Raw genomic sequence first — 22,489 nt, forward strand, 5'->3', positions numbered from 1 at the left:
CTTGCCGTTTAGACATTTTTCAAAATTGAAAGAGTTGAATGTGCAATTTCAAGGTTTCAAAGAAAATATGTTTAAAGCAAACAGTTATACAATAAACAGTAAGCTATATCTTTTACAACCATTTAAACTTATAATTTAAAAGAATTTACATTACCAACCTAAAAATGTACAAGGGAAAACAAAGCTTTTAAAATTATTATTGTTTTCGGGGGACTTTGAGGAAAAGTTTTGAAGACCCCTGCCTTAGGCTATCACCCCTCACCCAGACTTGGCGTCTCAAGGCGTTTCTTCCAAATAAACACAGCGCTCTTCTCAGGGGGAAGTCTGGCAAATTGGCTTCTCCTTAATGCATTGCATTAGGAAATAATAACCAGGCTGCCCCTCTGCCTTTGGGAAAGGAGGTTCACTTGCAAAGGCTTCGATCAGGCATAATAAAGCTGTCTGATGGGCCAGACGAAAGGCAGACAGACGTATCAGAGAGGAACAGAATCACAAGGTGCGTGTTTGTGCCGTCCATATTTTCCAGGCCTCGGTGGAAAGAGGTTTCCTGTCCAGAGCTGCAGGCAGGTGCTGAGGCTGGAGCCCAAGCCAAAAGCACTGCTCCAGGCTTTTCCACGATGCTGAGTCCAAACCGCCTCAGCCGTCTTCACTCAGGGCAGCGCTCCCTCCAGTGAGGAGTCGTCCACACCGGCAGCCATGCCCGGACTCGCTTAGGAAGAGCAGAACGGCAGAGAGAAGGGGCTGGCTGCCCGGCTGGCTGAACCTAGCCCACCCAGGTTTCACCTACGCTGCTGAGCAAAGGGTTGAAGAACAGCTAATTAAAAGCACCACTTCTCACGCTGGAGAAAATACAGTAATGACTTTAAAGATTTTCCTCTGTGTTCTTTCCAAACGCAATTAGACGCCAACTACCTTTGCCGATTTCGAGCCTGAATTGCTGAGCTGTTTTATCTAACTCCTGATTACAAAGGCGTCTAGGGCTAACAGCAAATACCCCAGGGAGAGAGTTTGTTTTCCAGCTCATCTCGTCCAAATGAAGTGTCTCTCTTCATTCTGTTCTCTGGGCCAGCTCGTGGTTGGGCTGCTGTGGGTGTGACTGTTGGCATGATGACGGTTGTTTGTTTTCTCTGTCACCACACTGTGAAACCTCTGGCACCAGAGGCACACTGCCTCCCTGCAGCCCCCTCCAGGCTGTGTAACCCTATGTCCTGTCTCCTAGGGGTCAGCCTGGGAGCTCTGTGAGGGTGAGACCCGGTCTTCCCGTCTAAGTCCCCAGCAGCTGATCCAGACAGCGTGCGCCCTGCCTCAATGCTGTGAGACATTTCAAAGAACGAAAGAGCATCACTTTGGAGCTGCATGTGTTTGGCATCTATCACGATCACCCTGAAGGTGGGGTCTGCATTTGAGTCTTGCTGGCTCCCCAGTCCCTAGCAGAAACCCAGCATGTGGAGGTGGTCAGCAAACACCAAATCGGATAGATTCACTCAGGTTTGTATTCATTCGTTACAACGACTACACAATGAATAGCTGTAGCATGCAGCTCGGAGAAAGAACACAGCCTTTGGGGTCCATACTGCTTTGCTAGGGCTGGGGCAACAAGCACAACAGTTCTGGAGGCTGGAAGTCTGGGATCAAGGTGTTGGCGAGGCTGTTTCCTCCGGGGCTGTGAGGGAACGTCTGCTCTGGGCCTCTCCCTTAGCTCCTGCTGCCTCGCCGCAGTCTTGGGCGTGCCTTGGTTTGTAGATGCGTCGCTCCAATCCTCCACCTTCACAAAGCGGTTCGCCCTGGGTCTAAATTTCCCCTTTTTAAAAATTTCCCCTTTTTAAAAGAAGGACACCAGTCACACTGGACTAGGGCCCACTCAGTGACCTCATTTGAACTTGATTACCTCCGTAAAGACCCTGTTTCCTAATAAGGTCACATTTTGAGGTCCTGGGGGTTAGGACTTCAGCATATTTTTTTTCGGGGGACACATTTCAATACACAACAGACTCTAGCAGGCCTGGCTTAGGTCGTGACTCCATGAGTTTCCAGCAGTGTGACCACATACTCTCAAGCCCTTCGGAGGAGGTGCGGACCACTTGGTGTTTTTCTGCAATTTAATGCAAAGGCATAGTCTTCCCGTACTTCCACAGTACATGGAGTGCCCCACACGTTTGAATACTTTCTCAAATGACCTTCCAGCAGCCATCAATTCACAGATGAGGAAAGTGAGGCTCCGAGAGGTGATGCGACCTGCCTGAGGTCCCAGAGACAGAGCAGCAGAGCTGGGGTTCAGACCCAGGTCAACACACTCCTAGCCCAGGACTCTCTGATGCCATGGATTTGCTGACAGCTCCTTCATTTTCTCTTTCAAGAGCTCATTGGTGTGAATCGTGTTGTTTTTTCTTATTTAATTAGTTGGACAATTTGATAGAAGGCACTAAATTACCAACATAGAGAGGCAAGTGAATGCTGTTCGTCCTGCGGGAGATGGGGCGGGGCCTCCAGCCTCCAGCACCGCATGGCAGAGGGCGGCAAGGCAGATGGAGGGTGGCAAGGTGGGCACAAAGGGACTCCCTACAGGGATGCAGAGGCCCACGCACAGGCGCTAGAGCAGCAGGGTGGGTTCAACCCCCAGCACCTGACCTCTCTGAGCCTCTGTTTCTTTATCCATAAAATGAAACAATAATAATAACACCTACTACATAGTCTACTGAGTGATCAAGCAGTTATAAAATAAGTAATACAGTAGAGGGATGGATAAGATGCTGTGGAGGCCCAGAGGAGGGGCTAACTCAGTCAGAGAAAGTCTGGATCAAAGTCTGAAGCAGAGAGAGCGTATGAACAATGGAGAGATGAACGTGGGGAGAAGAGCCCAAGGACACGAACCTCACTCCATGAGTTCAGGTGGGCAAGACCTCCTTTTCCCCCAACTCAATTTGGTTTCTATTTCAAGCCCCTGTTCTGCTAGGCCAGCAGGAGACGTAGCCTCAGTCCTTCAAGGAATTTGGCTCTCGAATCTTGGGCGTCTCTTAGAGACCAAGTGTGCCCGTCTCCATGCCCCCTTCGCTCTGTGTCTGAGCTGCACACGGACCCCTACAGTGTTCTGGGAGGCCGTCCATCCTCCTGGACATGTGATAGCCTTTCCTCTCTGGGGCCTCAGTGTCCCTGTGGGCGTCACCTGGTGAGCACTATGCAGGGTCCCCGTCCCCTCGGAAAGCCCCAAGCTTTCTGCTCTATCCCCTGCTCCCTTCAGCCCAGGGGGTCCTTTCTGGAATGAGGCAGATCTTCCTCCACGTTTCTTCAAGATACTTCCTGCTACCCAGGAATTGCCTCCCCTCTGTGGAGCAGATTTTGGAAACAAAAGCAAGAGGGTCGGGAAAGCGTTCCCTACTTTCTTCCGCGTGGTATCCTTTTCCCACACAATCAGCTCAGGGACATTACCTGTTTCCATCTGGTGTGGTGAGGAGGGAAGAGGGAGTGAAAAAACAGAAGCTTAATCTCCAAAATATATAGCAGCTCAAAGGGCATTGGAGGCTGTGGGTGCTGGGAGGGGCCAGCTTGATGGGGCTGAGTGTGGGTGGGAGGGGAGGATGGCCCATGGGGGACACGAGGGCGTAGGAGAAGCCAGGGCTCAGAATGCAGTGGGCTTTCGATGCCAGGTAAGGAGAGCCGATTTACTCCTGAGGGCCGGGAGGAGCCACCAAGAGGCTAGAGGCAGGGGAGTGACAGGGTCGGTTTAAGCCAATGAGAAGGATGTGTGGGACGGGACCCTGAAGGAGGGAGACTGAGGGGGCTGCCTGGGGGAGGAGTGAGGAGGACCAGAACTCGGGTTCTGGCAGAGGAAGGGGCAGGTTCAAGCCACAGTGTGAAAGTGGAATGGTCAGGGCTCAGCGGCCAACAAGCTGTTGGCTGATATAAAGGGAGGTTTCCACTCTGAAAGGCTGAGTAGTTGGTGACGTCATCACCCGATTTAAGGGACGTGGGAAGTAAAGCCTATTTGGGGAAATATGATGAAGGTCTGAGGACACATACTGACTTTGAGGTGCCTGCAAGGACATTCAATTAGAGATGCTGAGCAGGAAGAGATGGACACGGGTGTGACTCTCAGGAGAAATATCTGGACTGGAGACAGATATTTAGGAGTTATTGATATAGAGGCATTTTTTTTCACCGTCCATCCAGGAGTTCACAGACAAGTAATCTGATGACACAAACAGATTGTGATAACTTTGTGACACAGAGATACACAGGATTTGGGGGGACTACAGTGGAGGATCTTACCCAGTTTGGGGAGGTCCAGGGAAGACTTCACAGAGAAAGTGACACCCGAACTGAGTCCTAAAGCATGAACTAGAATGTGCTTGATGGATGAGATTGCTTGGGGGCTGAGGAACTTTCTGGCGAGAGCTCATCTGAGGGAGCGGGTGTCATGAGCCTACACTGTGGTGAGGCCTAGCTGTTGTCGCAGCCAAGCCTAAACAAGTCATGGAGTCCAGCTGGAAAGTGGATTTCATTTGTGTATTGGTGAGGGTAATTCTTTCTGCTGTAACAAATAAAATCCAAAATTTCATTAATAACACTATAAAAATTGTTTTTCAGTCATGTAATGGCCCAATGGTGTCAAGTGGCCCTCCGGCACATGGAGATTCAGGGGCCCAGGCTCCTTCCATGTCATGGCTCCATCATCCGCTCAGGCCTGAGAATCCTCAGCTTCCAGACACTGCAGAGCAGGGAGGAGTGCGAAGGAAGAGAGCCGAGAAGCCCCACCATCTGCTTAAAAGTGCCAGCCTAGAAGTGACACACATCACTTCCACTCACATTTGAATGGTATATAATCAAGCTTGGAAACAAGAAAGGCTGGGAAAGATGATCCTTCACCAGTCAAGTCCCCCCTGGTGACAACTCCGTGCTCTGGAAAGAGGTAGTGGAACTTTCTAGAGAACCAGCAATCTCCGTCACCATTGGCATCAAATTGAGTAGCAGAGGGAGCATGGAGAACTGGTGTGGGGAAAGATTATCCGGCTGCAGCAGGGCTCCGTGAGAAAGAGCGATGTGACTAATTCGCAGTCTGCCATGAGTCCAGATGCGAGCAGTTAGGGTGACCATTTACTTACAACCCAAGCAGGACAGCTGTCACTCACATTTGGCTTTCAGGACAGCCCCCATGGCTTCATGTAGGGGTCCCGTGTAGAGCCCAGAGGAGGTAGGGGTGCTGTGGATATAACAGAATGAAAGCGTTGTTTGGGGTAAAATTCTGTAGGATAGGCACTAGCCGTCCTGCAGTGGGCTCCTGATAATAGAGTGAAATTCAAAGGGAGGAGCACGTCTTCTCCCCTTACTCCACTGAGCATGAGGAAACTGGACACTACCCGCACTGTAGGGCGTCCGTGGCACTGCCCGTCAGTCTGAGCACGTCGGGGGCATCCACGGAGCTCAGCCAGGCAGCAGAGCCCAGCAGCTCCACACCTGTTCTCGAGCACAGGTGAGACTCCACCTGGGCCGGGGAAGGGGCTGGAATCCTCCGTGAGCAAATGGGGGCAGATGTCTATGACATTTAGGTATGAGCGTTAATAAGATCCCATCATTGCTCTCAGTGGGGAGGACCTGGGAAACTCAACTTAAATATAACCCAATACAATGACCCCTCCAAAATTGTCAGCCTTCAGAAAACAAGTGGTTCCCTCTCTGAGTCTTGATGGTTACACACAAAGGCGAATGATATACACCAACACACAAAGTTAATGACTCAAAAACTGTTCTTAGAGATGTCAGAAATTCTAAACGTCAAAAACATGCCTTATCTGAAACAACTTTGCAGGTATACTAGAGATGAATGGATAAGTAAATCTATGGTAGATAATAGTCGGATTTTCCACAGTCAGAGACAGAAGTTACAAGGAAGCAGAGGGAATGTTAGAACAAATCCTTCAGTTTTGCACTGGAGACAGGTAGGAAAATAAAGTCACATGGGTTCAATTTGATAGATGGACAGATGATAGGTAGGTAGATGATGGATAGACAGATAAAGAGAGAGAGAGAGATGTGTGTGTGTGCGGGCTTGGACGCCCCCATAATTCCCTAACTCCGCCTACTGAGAGGCCCTGGAAGCAGTGATTCCCGCGGAGCAATGACCACACCTAACAGCCACATCTTAGTTCTAAATACCACTCCTCAATCAAAGGAACAGGGGGGCCGGCTCCGTGGCCGAGTGGTTGAGTTCGTGTGCTCCGTTGCGCGGCCCAGGGTTCGGATCCTGGGTGCTGGCATGGCACTGCTCGTCAGGCTACGTTGAGGCGGCATCCCACATCCCACAACTAGAAGGACCTGCAACTAAGATATACAACTGTGTACGGGGTGGTTTGGGGAGATAAAGCAGAAAAAAAAAAGGAACAAGGGCTCCTGGGAGGCATGGTTGATTCCAAGACTAGGAAAGGGAAAATACAAGATGAGCCTGGAGCATCTTGTGGTGCCGGAAAATAAGAATGCGCCAAGAAAAAGTGTCAAAAGAACACAGGAGCTGACCTGAAAGTATTCCCAATGACATAAGCTGAAATGATTTGAGCAACAAAATAAATAAAGATAATATTTGATTAAAACCCAAAGAATAAATAAATATCCATGCATCCATATTAATATAAACAGATGATTGAATAAGTAAATAAATGGGGAGAAGGGACAACTCTTCCTTGCAGAATTCCAATTACTAAACCTAGAAGAAATGAGGGAAATAGAAATTACTATAAGAACACTACAGTAGTGGTCGCTGTGGGCAAGACACCCTGATGAATGCTAAAATTAGTGTGTGGAAGTTTAAGGGGATACAGGTTATCTCTACATCATCAAAGCACCTTCTCCCCAGTTTGTTACTAATTACAAAGGGAAAAATAGCAACATTGAGGTTGACATCACCAGGAATAAGACGGCTCAAACTCCCGCACCCCTGCCGCGATGCTCTGAGCCTCTGGGTTCTTCCCCACAGGCCATCTCCTCACCGTAACTGTGGGCGGCCACCAGACAACCCAGACTGAGCGGAATCCTCAAAACACCTGAGCAGCACCCTTCAAAAGTGTCAAGGTCGTGAGAGACAAGGTAAGACTGAGGAACTGTCACAGATTGAAGAAGACTAAGGACACAGCTAAATGCAATGCAGGATCCTGGAACAGATCTTGGAGCAGAAAATGGATTTTAGTGGAAAACTGTGAGATCTGAATCAAGTCCGCAGTTTGGTTTTTTTTTTTTTTTTTGATGCAGGTAAAAAGTTTGGTTAAAATTGTTTCAGGAAACATGACAGAGACCTCAAAGCAATACTTTAAATTAATGTTATCGTTAAAAATGATATATTTGCATAACTAAATGTGACATTTGGAAACTGTGAGTAGAGATGAGGAAAATGGGACGCCCATGATGGGGGAGTAAGGCAGGCCTGGAAGGAAGGAGACCGTGTCCCAGAGCTTCCTAAAGCGGGGGAGGTAATGGATTTCTGTGTTGGGGGCACTTCACAGCCACTGCTGTATTTTAAGCCACAAGAACCCTATGAGGGGAGGGGTTATTTATAAATAATTCCAATTTACAGATGAGGAAACTGAGGCTGAATGAGAGACTTATTCAAGATACAGTAGCTACAATTTGTTGAGTGGCTTTTGCAGGTAATTCTTTAAAGATTATTCCACTGAATTCTTGCAAAACCACATAGGTACGATTACTATCCCTATTTTAAAGATGGGGAAGCTGAAGCTTAGAGAGAAGGGAGTTGCCCAAGGCCGCAGATGCAGGAGGAGGAGCAGAGCCTGGAGACGAGCTCCTCCCAAGAGTGCTCCCCTCCCTCTGCACGTGCCCGACCCACACCAGGCCCTGACCCAGCACAGCGCTCACCAGGGACCTGGAATTGGAGCACAGATTACATCAAGTCAGCCTCTGGACGCCATTCCCCTGGAAGAAGACAGAGAGGCAGAGACAGAGAAAGACAAGGACAGATGGAAAAAGAGACAGAGAGAGTAGAGAGAAAGGCAAAGAGGGTCTGGAGAGAGGGGAGGCCATCTTTGAGGGCAACTTTGAGTAATGAACTCTGGGTCTGGAATCTCAGAAACAGATGATTTCTGACAAAAGGGCAGAATCAAATACACCCCTCCACCCCATACACCCCCTCGCACCCCCACTCCTACCACCCCACATTCCCCCCCCCACCAGACTGAGTCTGATCTTTGGGGACCACCATTGATGTTGCCAGGGAAACCAGACCTTTTCCCTCAACTGTTCAGAAGCGCTGTTGTTTTTTTTAAGAGGTGGTGTTCTGTGTTTCTTGGAAACATTACCGGTGGATTTCTCTCTTCTTCTTTCACACGACTCTCCAATCGGGTTAGTGCACATTATAGGCGAGGGGGGGCAGGGTTATTGATCGACAGCATTTCCGACAGGTGATCTTTCAATTTTCCAGGAAAACATACTTCTCCCTAAACATCTTCTAACCTGATTAACAGCTGGGATTGCCCCGGGCGCCACCACCGCCTTCCCCAAGGCCCGGCTATTGTCTGTTCTTTGTCTTCTTCCCCCTCGCTCTCATGAGCCCCAGGGGAGCGGTGGCAGCTTCCTGTGCCTAGCCAGTCTTTGCATCAGCACTGCCACAGGGGAACCATCCCAGGAGCATTGCGAGGGGCAGCCCTGGGCTTCTTTATGTTGCTCTTCCCAGTACTGGGGATGGAGTGGGTCTGTGGGGTCTTCTCTCCACCCTCCTGAATTCTTCCCTTCAAAATGCAACCCAGTCTTCAAGGCCCAGTTCCAAGACCAGTTCCTCCAAGGACTGCTGGCAGCCCCCGCTCTGCCACACTGCCCTCCTCGGAACTCTGCCCACGCCCTCCCCTGCACAGCTTCAGTCCAGGCTCGTCTCCCTGTCAACTGTGAGCCTCTCAGGAGACAGCTTCCCAGGGTTGGTGGGGAGATTAAAAAGTGGGCAAAAGCCACAAAGAGAGCTTGTTCTCCGAACCAGGGTGCTGTTTCCATCATGGCTCCGTGTCTCCCCCGACCCTCTGTCTGCCAGCAGCGCTCTGCTCTGCGAAACCCCATCCTCCAAAAACCAGAGGAGCTTTCCCCGGCCAAACCCCCTTTGGTTAAACTCTTCTAGAACTAATCTTCCTCTCCTTGGGCATTCATGGGGGGAGTTCAGCATCCTCCCATTTTGGGATGAGAAAATTCTGACTCCACCAGGAATAGCACATGGCCCCAGGGTTGCTGCTGAAAGCAGAAATGTCTGTCATCCTTTTCCATCCCTTCTAGCCTCCCTTCTTTCCAGTCACACACCCATAGCCTGTTCATTCCAGAGCAAAGATAGCTTTGGTTTATTTTTTGAGGCAATGGAGTGGCAAATCCATTTATGACAGAATGTTTGAACATGTGTTCATTAAGTCGTTAGCTGATTTTGTGTAATTGAAAAACATCGTGGGTGTTTGTGCGTTGGCCATATGGATCCGCCTGCCTCCGCGAGCGGGAAGCCAGCCCAGAGCCCGCCCTGTCCTTCCCGGCACTGTTCCCGACAGAGAGGCTGGACTCCAGGGCTTTACGGCACAGGCCAACCTGTCTGAAGCCCGTGCGCAGCCCTGTGCCACCCAGAGGGCAGGCGCACTGCTCTCTTCCCCTCCTTCCCGCCAGCGTGCACATCAGGGCCCAGCTCCTTGTGCAGTCAGCAGCTTAGAGCCTCCAGCCCTAGCTCTGCCCAAAGTCAGTCCTGGACTCTGCCTCCAAGGGCCCGCCATCTCAGTGAGAGAAGAGTTGTGAACGCAGACTATGAACTGGAAGCAAACTGCAGCCACGAGCGGCACTGCCCAATGGCACCGTGGCTAAGATGCTGGTACCAAAACGTGTGGGCTGGAATCACAGCCGGGCTGCTTCCTAACCGCATGACCTTTTGCAAGCTGCTGTGAGGCTCAGTGCCTTCATCTCAAAATGGGGGCCATGATGAAGACAAGGATGTTGATGATGGGGGTGCCCCCTCCCGGAATTGGCAAGAGGGTTGTATGAAGTAAGACACGCAAATCCCTCAGGACACGGCCCATAGCAGAGGCGTTTAAGTGTTTGCTATCCTTGACGTGAGCCGTTGACACTGAGTTCTGGCTGAGAATAGCTCAGCTTGCTTTTGTGATACCTTGACTCAACTTTCTGAGGAGTGAACTACGAGCTTGACAGCGTTGCTCAGGATCTTACAGGAGCAGTCGAGGGGGCCAAGGAGTCACACACACCCGGGGTCAGATTCCAGCTCATCCCTGAAGGCCTAGGGCATCTCTTCATCCTCAGAGCCTCAGTCTCTCCATCTGTCAAATGGGGATCAATAACTCACATCTGCTAAGGTTATAATAAGCCTTAAATGAGCTAATTATGAAGAGGGCCCCATCATCGCTCATCATCTTCCTCCTCAAGCTGTTGGCTACTGGCCGATTGTCTTCTGTCAAAGGCACCAGCAGACTTCTTTGGCCAATGTCTGTTTCCACATCCCCCTCCACCTCCAGACTTCGGGGCAGTGAATGCGGGTCCTTCACCACAGAATGCCCCGCACCCAGCACAGCCTGGCCCTCAGGAGGTGCTCAGCAGATGCTCTCAGGGTGAAGGACGTTGGGCTGCACAACCAGAAGCCCACATCTCTTGGTCCTGGCTTCTGACCTCAGCTTCATTTCAGGCCCCGCGGCCTGAGGATGGCAGGCCCCCCACAGTCCAATTCTGGCTCCAGCCTAACAGGACACTTGCCTCCAGAGCCCACCCTGTCCTTGGGACCCCTGCCCCCAGCATTTTCCTGGCCGGGCTCACTGAGCAGAAAGTAAAGAAAGTTGCAAAGGAAAATCAAGGGTCTCAGACACATCTATCTTTATTTGTTTCCTGTCAGAAAAGTTCAAGAATTACACCAAAAAATACTTCAGCCTCTGCTACCTACTGACAAAAATACACCACAAAATTATAAAGCGCTCAGCGGTTTTGCTGGGGACAATTTGTTATTCCGCTTCAGATGACGAATGAATTTACAGGTGACTCGAGGTGATGGGGGTGGGGGGTCGGATGAGAGCATTTGGCAGGATAGTTCGAGCTATGCTAGTCAGCCACCCAGCTGCTGCGTATGAAGGTTTTGGCAACATAGCAAGCCACCAGAAAATGCCCGGTACATGGCCTGTCAGAGCCTCACTGGGAAACAGGATCACATCTCAAATAACCAAGTCTCCTGTCAGTTCTGGCCCCATTGGGCCTGGAGCCAACACCGCACAGAGTGGGCCTCCCCGAAACATTCGCAGGAGAGCCGCGTGGGAGCGCCCGATGTGGCTCCAGGACAGTGGGAGGCCTGCCAACCCTCGATGCTACCTCCTGGTCAGGAGCTTCTAGAAGCAGCTTGGGGAGCTTGGACGAATGTCCCCTGTCAACACAACAGAATGGGCAAAAACGGTCACGTTTTCCAGCTTCCTTTAGAATGATCTGGCATTGCTGCAGCCCCAGTCTTAAAATCTGCCTGGCTGTCACCTGAGCTTCCTGTTAGGACCCTTATTTTCTTCCTATTGTCATCAGCACTCTGGGAAACAACAAACAAAAATTTGAAAAGTTGGGTGCCTGTGCTCATAGTGTGGCCAGATGTCACACGCCCGTCCTGGCCTTGCCTCTTCCTGCAGCCTCTCCTGCCCTCTCTGCTTGCCCCCTGCCTTCTCCTCAACGTGGGCATCGCCCAGGTGTGGCCCTAGAAACACAGGAAAAACGCAGAGGCTGCCGGCTGCTCAGTCCGCTCACACCCGCCCTCCCCGGCCGCGGGGCTGGGCCCGGGCTCTAGCTGGCGTGCCCGCACACACGGGTTTGTGCTAACCTTGCGAAATACACCCGTGGTGGCTGCCTTCCACTTCGGGTTGTGTGCGTCCCAGGCTTACTAATGCAGAAACCAGTCCTTCTCTGCCCCTCAGCAGGTCCCAACTCCTGTGTTCCTCTCCTGCAGACGGAGGCCAACCAAGAGCCGGCGCCCGGGTCACCGCGTGTTCGCTACCTTCCTTGAGAAGCCCGCGCTGAAGCTACGATTTCTCCCCTCAGAAGCCCAGGGTGCGCTCTGCCTTTCACCATCTTCCAGATGCAGCCAGTTTAAACCCTTTTTCGTTCATTTTCTTTGTTCCTTTCTTTTTCTGTTTTTAAATTTTCCTAACAAATAATAAGCAGTGGCTTTGAAAATATCTTACATGGGAACAATCAACACGAAACATGCCTTTGTACATGAGCCTGACTGGGGACGGATCAACAATACCAAAGGACAGAAAGAAATATCAATTCAGACAACTCCAGTGCACGATATTTTCGGTGAGTTCCCCCCACCCACCCCCGGCCCCGCCCCCGCCCCCGCATCCCAGGAGTACAGTGTTGTCTTGTAACTGGAGTTGGCTTAGCCAACGGGGTCCCCCTCTCCCCCTCCACTCTGGCTGGGGTGGGCCTCTAATGGCCCTGGGTCTTGGGCGGCTTGGGCTCATGGATGACGGCGGCCGCCGACAGCCACGGCCCGATGGCCCGAGCAGTGCTCTGCTTGGCCACACTGTAATGGCTGATGACCGTGTAGAAGCGGCTTCTGGAGTTGGGATCCTGGGATGAGTAGTAAGCATCCAGGGAGGCCGGGATACAGCGCTTGTGCTGGGGAAGAGAGAGAGAGAGTCAGGGACAGCTCAGCAGACTGCTTCCAACCCACCCTGCAACACGGCCGCCCCACCTGAGGGCCACAGCCACACCAGGCTCTCAGCCAGACAGCAGGTGACAGCACCTGGCTTGGGCCTGGCACACAGCAGGCACTCCCCAACATCATCCCCATCATCAAAGCCGCCACCCACTTGAAGCCAGAAGAAACGAACCTGACACTGATACGACTTCAAGGCCAACCTCCTCCGCTTGCTGCCTGGGTGGCTGTAGTGGACACAGTTGGCAGCCCCCAGATCCTCTTTATCTGGCTGATTCACCCATCGCCCAACTGCTTCTCTGGGCCACTGCCCACAGCCAACGGCTGCATCTATTTTATTTCCTTGATTTTATACTTGTAACTCTTTTCTCTTTTCTGTTCCATCAAAAGTCTTGTTTCCTAACAACATTGATATAATTGTATATTTGCCTTATCCTATATTTGCATATCAAAACGTCACAAAATAACACCAATATTATGACTAACAGACTACTAAATGAACCTCAAGATTTCTCTGCAGCTCTATGTGTCTTTAGAATATCTTCCAAAAAAAGAATTAAATAGGTAAAGGATAGACAAAGAAACCAAACATTTATTAATTTATTCAGCACCTCTGATGTGCCAGGCACTATTCTAGGTACTAGGAATACAGCAACTCTGTAACCAACGCTGGCCATACTTTTATGACCCTTCAAACAAAATCGTGTCTTGTTTTCAGCTTTCCACACCACCTACAGTCAATAATGTAAGGCCACCTGACGAAGGGCCTAGAGTCGTGGTATTCGATGGACCTCTTCTGTCCGTCCCATCTATAGCCCATCATCTAGCAGGCCCTTTTTTTTTTTTTTTGAGGAAGATTAGCCCTGAGCTAACTACTGCCAGTCCTCCTCTTTTTGCTGAGGAAGACTGGCCCTGAGCTAACATCCGTGCCCATCTTCCTCTACTTTATATGTGGGATGCCTACCACAGCATGGCATGCCAAATGGTGCCATGTCCACACCCGGGATCCAAACCCACGAACCCTGGGCCACTGAGAAGTGGAGCGTGTGAACTTAACCGCTGCACCACCAGGCCGGCCCCTAGCAGGCCCTTTGCCAACTGATTTTACTGAAATTCTCTCCTTAAGGCCTCACCAAAACCCTGCGGGCAGGCATTATTAATGCCCACTTTGCAGGCAAGAAACCTGAGGCTCAGAGGGGCAAGGAGACACCCTGAAGTCACGCAAATGGTTCAGTTCTTCAAGGGAAGGAGCACAATGAGAGCCAGCCAGGGTCAGGGGCAAGGGCCCAGCTGCAGGACTGCAGAAGACCACCTCAGAAGCCCCGGTCCCCATCTTCACATCTCTGCGGGCCGACGCAGGGGTAGGGAACCAGTCAGGAAACCAGGAAGACTCGCGCCAGGGCCGAGATTTCCGGAGATGGAACAGTGTCTCTCAAGCAGGAGGGTGCGCTCCCTGACCCCGAAGCCGGACCACCTCCTGACTCCTGCCTGCAGAGCCCAACCTGGAAGAGAAGCTCCACCGCCTAAGGGGGACCAAGTCCTTCCTGAAAGCTTGGAAGCTCCCTGCTAGACACACACTGAATTTTAAACAGTCGGCAGAGGTTGCCATACCTAGAATTTGGATGCCAATGCAAAGAAGATGTCGATAAACCCTCTAATTGAAGTTGACAGTGACTCCGGCCACTCACCTGTTGGAACCCCTTACCTTATAGACAAATCCCTCTGGGCAGCTGTGGTCATAGGTGAAGGCTTTATAAACCACCAGGAACACGATGCAGGCGAGGAAAGCGAGGGCCAGGCTGACGAGGATGGTGACCTGGAGGAGAACAAAACGGAGCGTCATCCAGCCTCTGCCTGCCTGCCTTCAGTCCACATGCGCAGCCTTCGGATCCCAGCGCCGGCCGGCAGCCTGGCATGGCAGAAAGAGTAGGAGGTGCCCGGACCCCAGAGAATTGGCTCTGTCACTAACTTGCAGTTTGACCCTGAGCAAAGCACCTGCACTCTTTGGGCCTCGGTTTCCCCCCTCTGCCGGACACTCTCTGAAGCTCCTTCTTGGCTCGGTGTATGATTTCCCCCCCCCACTTACTTTTTCGGTTAACGATGGGGGCATGGAGGGTGACCATTAAACCGTCGCTTCTGGTGCTCCCGTCTCCCCCCACACCAGCCCTGCTGCCCCTTCTGAATTCCAATCTCAGGTAGCGACTCCTTATTTCACCTCCACTTGGATGTCCAGCAGGCACCGTAGACACGTTCCCAGCCCAAACCCCTGCTCTCGTCCCACCCCAAACCTGCTCCACCTGCATTTTTCCCCAGGTCAGGAAATGTCAGCTCCACCTGCAGCCACTCAGGCCAAAAGCCTTGATATCGTCTTTGATGTTCCCTTTTCCTCACATCCTACGTCCAATCCACCAGCAGAACCTATCATTTCTGCCTTCAGATGCCTCCTTGATCTGACTGCTTCTTTCACTAGATCATCTGCACCCTGGCCCAAGCCATCGTCATCTCTCACCCGCGGTGTGGAGATGGCCTTCTAACCAGGGGCCTCCTCAACCCCTATGGTGTATGCATGCAGCAACCAGAGGTCCTTTCAAAAGGTAAGTCAAGGCACATCCCTTGTCTTCTCAAAAGCACCTAATGTTCTCCAAATCATTCATAGGAAAAGTCCAGCTCCTAACCATTATCTACAAGTAAGCTTTAAAAAATAGTGCAACACCAAACAGACTGGGGACACCATCAGGATTTACCAGAGAGGAGTCAATGGGTCATTTCTGGCACCTCCAGGCCTGCACTGGCCCCACCCCACCGCCTGTGGACAAAGGGGTAGGGTAACTCCCATGACACTGGGCACCTTGTGTTTTAAGCAGAATTTTTTTCCTATTATTTTTAAAAGCTGGTGGCCTTTTGAGTCAGTTTGCCTAGAAATATGGCGGAATCCCTCTCATGGAGAGAAAGTCTGTTTTGATTCAGAAGAAAAATAAAGTCAACCTTGGGGGTGCTCAGCCCACCTCCTTCCCACCCCAGGACGTGGTTTATGAGAACAGGAGGAGACAGAAGTCTACATTGCTCCAAACAAATGGAGGTGCTTGTTGGCAGCTTTAAATACTGGATGGGAGGAACTTGAAAAGGAAAAGAGGAAGATGGATATGGCAGGCGTCTGTCTGAATCCCGTGGGCAGACGCTAAACATGAGAAACACCCTGTGCGGGTGTGTATATGAAGTTACAGGACAGTGTGCTATTGTGAAATAATAAGAAACATATATATTTGGTCTTGTTCCTGTTTCCTGGCACAGAGCTTCTAAAACCCTTGCAATTTCCTCAGGATAGAAACATCTTTTGTTATTCTATCTGGTTTTATTCCCGGTTCCTGAAATAGCTCACATCTACCCAGGTGAAAGGAGACTCTTTTACTATTCATAGCAAGCTCCTTCCAACCACTCATGGGTTTATGTTAATGAGGTACTTTTGGAAAGCCCCTAAGGATGAGGGTTGGTTGCCAGGGGAACCACGCATGTGATTAGAAGGATGGAACTTTGAGCCCCACCCTGCTAACCCGGGGAAGCCAGCGGGACTAGAGATTGAGTTCAGGCACCAGGGCCAATGACTTAAGCAGCCATACCTATGTAATGAGGCCTCCACGCAAACCCTAACTGAAGGGGTTCAGAGAGCTTCCCGGTTGGTGAACAAGAACACATCCAGGAGCATGGTGCACCCCAGACTCCATGGGGACGGAAGCTCCTGGGCTCAGGACCCTTCCAGACCTCGCCCTATGTATCTCCTCATCTAGCTGTTCATCTGTATCCTTTAACTTCCTTTCTAATAAGTAAAGCACTTTCCTGAGTTCTGTGAACCATTCTAGCAAATTATTGAACCTGAGAAGGAGGTTGTAGGAACCCTCAATTAATAGTCTGTCGGTCAGAAGTACAGATGACAACCTGGGCCTTGCGACTCGAATCTAAAGCATCGGTAGTCCTGTGGGACCGAGCCCTTAACCTGTGCGTCTGTGCTAAATCCGGGCAGTTAGGGTCGGAGTTGAGTTAAATTGTAGGACATCCAGGCAGCGTCCACTCAGAATTGGAGAATTGCTTGTGGAAAAGCCCCCACACATTTGGTGTCATAAGTGTTAATGAGAGTACAGAGAAAAAGTGTTTCTGCCTTTTGGATGGTGACATGTAAAATTCAGTTCTGAACTATTGTCAACGCAGTGCGCTCTCCACCCCTCCATCTGCACCCTGAACCCTCAGCTTCAGCCTGCTGCACGCTCATCGGCCTCCTGCCCAGGATTGGGGTGCTGATGGTGCGGGGTGAGATGGTGCAAAGATGAGACTGGAATCACCTGGCAAGATGTGGAGACAGAGGTGTCAGAAGAGGTCGGAACCTGGAGCAAGAGCCACCTCAAAGACACCTACACTCCCTTAGAGCCCCCAAAGATAGGATTTGATTAGTACAAGGAAGGGGACCACCCAAGACCACTACCCAATGCTGAAGACCTGGGCACACCCAGTCAGCACATGTCTGGAGTACAGACGTAAAGAATTTTCAATGTCCAGATTTCCCAGTAGCTAAAGGTGAAAACAGCCCAAACGTCCATCAACTAGTGAATGGATAAACAAACTGTGGTCTCTGCACAGAATAGAATATTATTCAGCCATAAAAAGGAATGAAGTACTGGTAGATGCTACAAATGCGGATGGACCTCGAAAATATGCCACATGAAAGAAGCCAGACGCAGCAGGCCGCATGCTGTCGGATTCTGTTTATCTGGAATATCCACAGAGACAGAAGGCAGAGTGCTGGTCGCCAGGGGCTGGGCAATGGGAGTGGCTGCCTTCAGGAACAGAGCTTCCTTTCGGGGTGAGGAAAACATTTTGGACCTCGATAGAGGTGGCAGTCTCACAACACTGTGAACGTACTAAATGCCACTGAATTTTTCCCTTGAAAGTAGTTAATTTCATGTTATATGAATTTTACCTCAATTTTTTAAAAAATGCCCAGAGTCCAGGCTGGTTATTTCTCTCAAGGGGACCTTAAACTCCTGCTAACACCCCCTCACCAGAGCTGCCCACGAGACTGGCACGCAGACCCACTCAGAGGTGCGTCCACGGACAAAGGTGTTGCTGCAGCCTCCCGTGTGCAAAGCAGAGTAGAGAGCTGCAGCCACGCAGCCGCCACATCAGCCAGATGCCCCCAACCTAACGGCCACGTGCAGTCCCAGCCCTGACTGAGCAGAGACCCAGGCCTCCTGGCGACTCAGGAGCAGGGCAAGACATCCCAGCACAGGCGTCCCCGGACACGGCTGGCTGCTTCCCCAGGTCAGGCGCAGGCTGGTGGAGAGGCAGAGGCTCTGGGAGGTGCAGCAGGGCCCAGCAGGACCATCCGTGGGACGGCTTCCCCTTGCAGGGGGCTCTTCCCATTTCCACCAGCCCTGAGTTAACATCCCCGCCTAGGAGAGGCAGGGTCTCATTCACCACAGTGCTCCCAGAACTCGACAAGCTGACCATAGCAAAGGTTCCTGGGGAAAGGGGAGGGAGGGAGGGGAGGAGGGAGGCCCTTAAATGATTCAGTGCTGGTGCCTGGATTGCCACCACCCACGTGGATTCTGATTCACTGGGTCAGGGAGGGTGGGTCCAGGACACGTGTGTTTTTATAAACTCTCCAGGTGATTATAATGTGCTCCCAGGAGGGAGAAATGCTACTGCGGTTTGACTGGCCTGCGTGGTTCTTGGGCTGGCTGCACCTTCTCAGGATCACGCCAGCAGCACTGTAAACACTCCTGAAGCTCTGGCCCCGCCCCCGACCACTTCCATCTGAATCACAGGGGTGGAGCCCGAGCCCCCAGGTGGTTGCCAGATGAAGACACTGGGCGGGGTGCCCCGGTGACTGTCAGAGTCCAGGGTCTGATGCGGACCCGGACACCAGGGCTGCAGCCCACCCTGAGGGATTCTGCTAAGCAAGGCTAACTTGGATCGGGCGGTGCCACAGGGTACCTAACCCAGGAACTAGGGTGAGTAGAGGCCATTTTAGGCATTTAACCTTTCTTGGTTTGCCTCCTTGTCCTGAATCTTGGTAACTTCAGCAACTGGAGGCTGGTCACTCTTTAAGAGCCTGTGGAAGTCAGAGAGTACAGGGCTGTGAATCAGGCACAGGCCCTCCCTTGGGAACCTCACAGCCTACAGGGCAACGGAGAGGTGGACAGATGGACGCCGGCACTTGCAACAGCAAGGGGTGACACCATAAGTGAGGGCATCAGCACTGGGGGCTGCTGGACCTAACCAGCCTCAGGGTTGCGGGGGGAGGGATCAGGGAAGGCCTCCTGGGGGAGGTGACACAGGAAAGGGCTTCAGGGAAGAGTGCTAGGATAGGAGAAGGAGGTTCTGAGCAGAGGAAGTCGCATCTGCCACAGAGCAGAAGCCGGGCCTTCTGGAAACGTGCTATGGTTTGGAAAGGCTGGCCCAGAGGATGCAAGTGAGGGAGAGAGGCCTGGGGCCATGCGTAGGTGGGAGGAAAACCGATAAGGAAGGCCCAGACTAAAACTTGCCCTGTCCAGGGTAACAGGGAGCCCTGACAGTTTTAAGCAGGAAAGTGACAGAATCAGAATTATGTTTGGGAAAGACGTCTCTGGGGGCCACATGGAGGCAGGGGCCAGTGGGGAGGCTGATGCACTAGGGATGCCCCAAATGCTTGCTAACCTGGCACTGGGGGTGGAAGGGGTTGCCCGCCTAAGGAGGTGAGCAGAGTGAGGTGAAAGGGCAGGAGGAAGGGGCTGACCGGGGAGGAGGGACATTTGGGCTGAGTCCGTATCCTTGGTGACTGAGCCAGCATTGGTTGTCAGGATCAGGTGGGGAGATCGAGGGTTCTGATTCGGTTTAGGGTGAGATTTTTCCTGCAGGCGGATCCTCACGAGGCATCCTGCAGCTGGCCCCTCCCTCTCCAGGGACTCGTGGATTCAGAGGCCCTGGCGCTCAGGCCCTGCAGCCAAGCACCCGACGCAGAAGGTGAGCCTCAGAGGACCCGGGGGAGGAACTCCCCTCCCCACAGGGCACCTCTGGACAGCAAAGCCTGGCTGCACCTCAGGATGCATTGACTCGGTTTCTGGAAGCCAGTGCTCAGAGACGCTCTAAAGCCCTTGGTTTCCCCTCTTGAATGTAACAGCCTGAGACCAGAAACAAACTACTTGTTAGCTCTGGGGCCAGAGTGGAGGGTTCCTTTAGAGACGGATGCTCACCACAGGAAGCAGCCTCCCAGCTTCCGGCTCCAGTTCACCTACCCGTTCACCAGCACAAATCTGTCACAGGGCCCGCTGCGAGCCAGACACCACCACACAGTCATGGCCTCTGGAGCCCAGGGCAGGGAAAGGGTCGGACACTGAACAATCAAATCCTCAAATAAATACGTGTAAAACAAGCCCTGGGGTCTGGCCCCATGGCCCAGTGGTTAAGTTCGCGCGCTCCACTTTGGCAGCCCAGGGTGTCGCTGGTTCAGATCCTGGATGTGGACGTGGCACCATTCATCAGGCCAGGCTGACGCGGTGTCCCACATGCCACAACTAGAAGGACCCACAACTAAAATATATACAACTATGTACCGGGGGGCTTTGGGAAGAAAGAGAAGAAGAAGAAGAATAAAAAAAGATTGGCAACAGATGTTAGTTCAGATGCCAATCTTAAAAAAAAAACAAGCCCTGGACAGGATCTGGGCCAGCACATCCGAGGGCAGCATGCAGACAGGGTGGCAGGGCTGGGCCAGGAGCCCGCGCGAGCAGACCCTGGGCCGGAGCATTCCAGGCTGAGGCAGCCCAGAGACCCTAAAGGAGAGGAGCTCAGGGTCCCAGGGGGCCTGGAAGGAGAGTCTGCCTGGGACAGAGGGGTCCGGGGGCAAGGGCGCTGCCGTGAGGCCCGAGGGGACTTTGGAGACCAAGGTCCATCGCCCTCGTCCTGCCCATGAGCTGCGCTTCCTACAGCGTCGTCCCACTGCTTTCAGGGAAACATCCCGCTCGTCCTGGCCTCCCTCTGCCACCCTCCAGCCTCTCAGGCCACCGCAGCCTGGCTTGCCGAGAGCTCCCGCTGTCCTGCTTCTCCAAGCCTTGACCCGGGCCTGGAACTCCAGTGTGTCCTTCCTTTTCAGGGAGACGTCTCCGCCCTGTCCAGCCCGGAGGCCCTGCCCCTGCTCTGTCCCTGCGCCCGCCTGGGCTGCCCTGACTGAGGCGGTGTCGTCCTCACCTCTTCAGCCCCTGAGCCCTCCACAGCTGGGCTGCCGAGGGCAGCAAGCTCGCCTCATCCTTTGCTCTGTGCCGGCACCGAGACTCCTACTGAGTGGGGACCAGTAAGCATTTCCTGAACGGAAACGTTGAATTGAATTAAGGTCCCGACGCACACACAGCCACCCTCCCCCAGACATACAGAAGCAGACACACAGACGACCTGGTCCAAACCCCACTGCGTTCACGGGGGAGGGCGCACTGAAACACCTGCTCTTGGCCTCTGTTCTCTTCCTTCCCCATTCGCAACCCCATCCACTGTCCACCGCCAACCCATGCACAGGTTCAGACAAAAGCACCTTAACCTTGAAATGAATCAGGGTTTGGGATAGCATCAGCTGAGACCTGCCCAAGATTTCTCCTCCTGCTTTCGAGCACAGATCAGAGAGAGAACAGAGGAAGAATTTAGAGTATGCAGCTAGCAGCTCTGACAAAGATGCGCTGAGCCTGGAGTCCATGACCCGTACCTCCATATGGTAGGAATAGTAGTAGAAATAGGAATAATAATAATCGAGGCTAAGAGTTCTTGGGAACTTGCTGTGTACTAACATTATCACAATCACATGAAGCAAGTTGAATTTTTATTCCCGTTTTACTGATGGAGAAACTGAAGCTCTGAGAGGTTAAGTGACTTGCCCAGCTAGTAAAACATAGGGCGAGACAATGCACAGAGGCACCTCAGGGCGCCTGGAACTCATCCTGCAAAACCAGCCTCGGCGTCTTGCATCAGTCGTGTGGGAGGCAGCTCTGCCCGCCGCCCCGGGAGCTGGCACTCCTGCAGTCATCCTGCCTCCACGTCTCTCCTGGAGCCCTTGCTCCAGTCAGCCGCCAGCTCCGGTGGCTTCTGCCTCTGGCATAGCTTACTCAACTCTCCACCATCACTTGCTGGGGTAGGACCACCATCGCCTCACCCCTGGACGCAGGGGCCTCCTCCCTGCTCCCCGGGCCTTCAGCCTCTCAGCTTCCAGGCCAGCCTAGACTTTCTAACAAGCCAACCGGTCACGCTGCTTCCCTGACGAATGAGCCGTCACATCTACAGGATCAAGTCTGAACTCCCCAGCAAAGCAGACACGGCCCTCCGCAACTTCACCTCCATTTCCCCTTCTGCCTCAACCACTTCCACCCACTGCCTGAACGCACCCTCTTCCCCCACCTCCATGCTCCTGCCCCTGCTGGTCCCTCTGGCCAGAAGGCCAGCTTCCACTTCCCAGTCCATCGTGTCCCTACTCATCCTGGACCCAGGTCAAGCATCTCCTCTTCCCTGAAGGCTTCCCGAGACATCTTCAGGCAATGCTTAGCCCTCCTCTGTCTGCCCGCAGCTCCCTAAGGCACTTGTCCCAGTGCACCCTAATTAACCACCACTTGTCTGCTTTTCCTCCCAGAGGCAGTGTGGAATATACTTTACTCTTCCCTTTATTAAGCACCGATTATGTGTCAGGCTCTGTTCTCGGCACCATACTCAGATTTATTCTTGTAAACCTCACAGCAGCCCTACAAGGCAGGTACATCTTCATTTTTTAGATGAGGAGACAAGGCACAGAGAGGTTACCTAGTTTTCTCAGGGTCACACAGCTAATTAATA

General features: G+C 52.2%; 1 protein-coding gene across 1 annotated transcript in view; it reads right to left on the reverse strand.

Moving 5' to 3' along the window:
* Positions 1-10,816: 10,816 nt before the first annotated feature.
* The window catches only part of NSG2 (neuronal vesicle trafficking associated 2), a 64,035-nt gene continuing 52,362 nt past the window's right edge, over positions 10,817-22,489 (reverse strand). Inside the window, exons 4-5 of the mRNA XM_014832955.3 lie at positions 14,358-14,468; positions 10,817-12,612 (exon numbers count right to left, since the gene is read on the reverse strand). Of these exons, the coding sequence (XP_014688441.1) occupies positions 12,421-12,612; positions 14,358-14,468 (303 nt within the window). The 3' untranslated portion in view covers positions 10,817-12,420. The remainder of the gene's footprint in view (positions 12,613-14,357; positions 14,469-22,489) is intronic.

This window comes from Equus asinus, chromosome 9 (genome assembly GCF_041296235.1).
Source record: "Equus asinus isolate D_3611 breed Donkey chromosome 9, EquAss-T2T_v2, whole genome shotgun sequence".
NCBI lineage: Eukaryota > Metazoa > Chordata > Mammalia > Perissodactyla > Equidae > Equus > Equus asinus.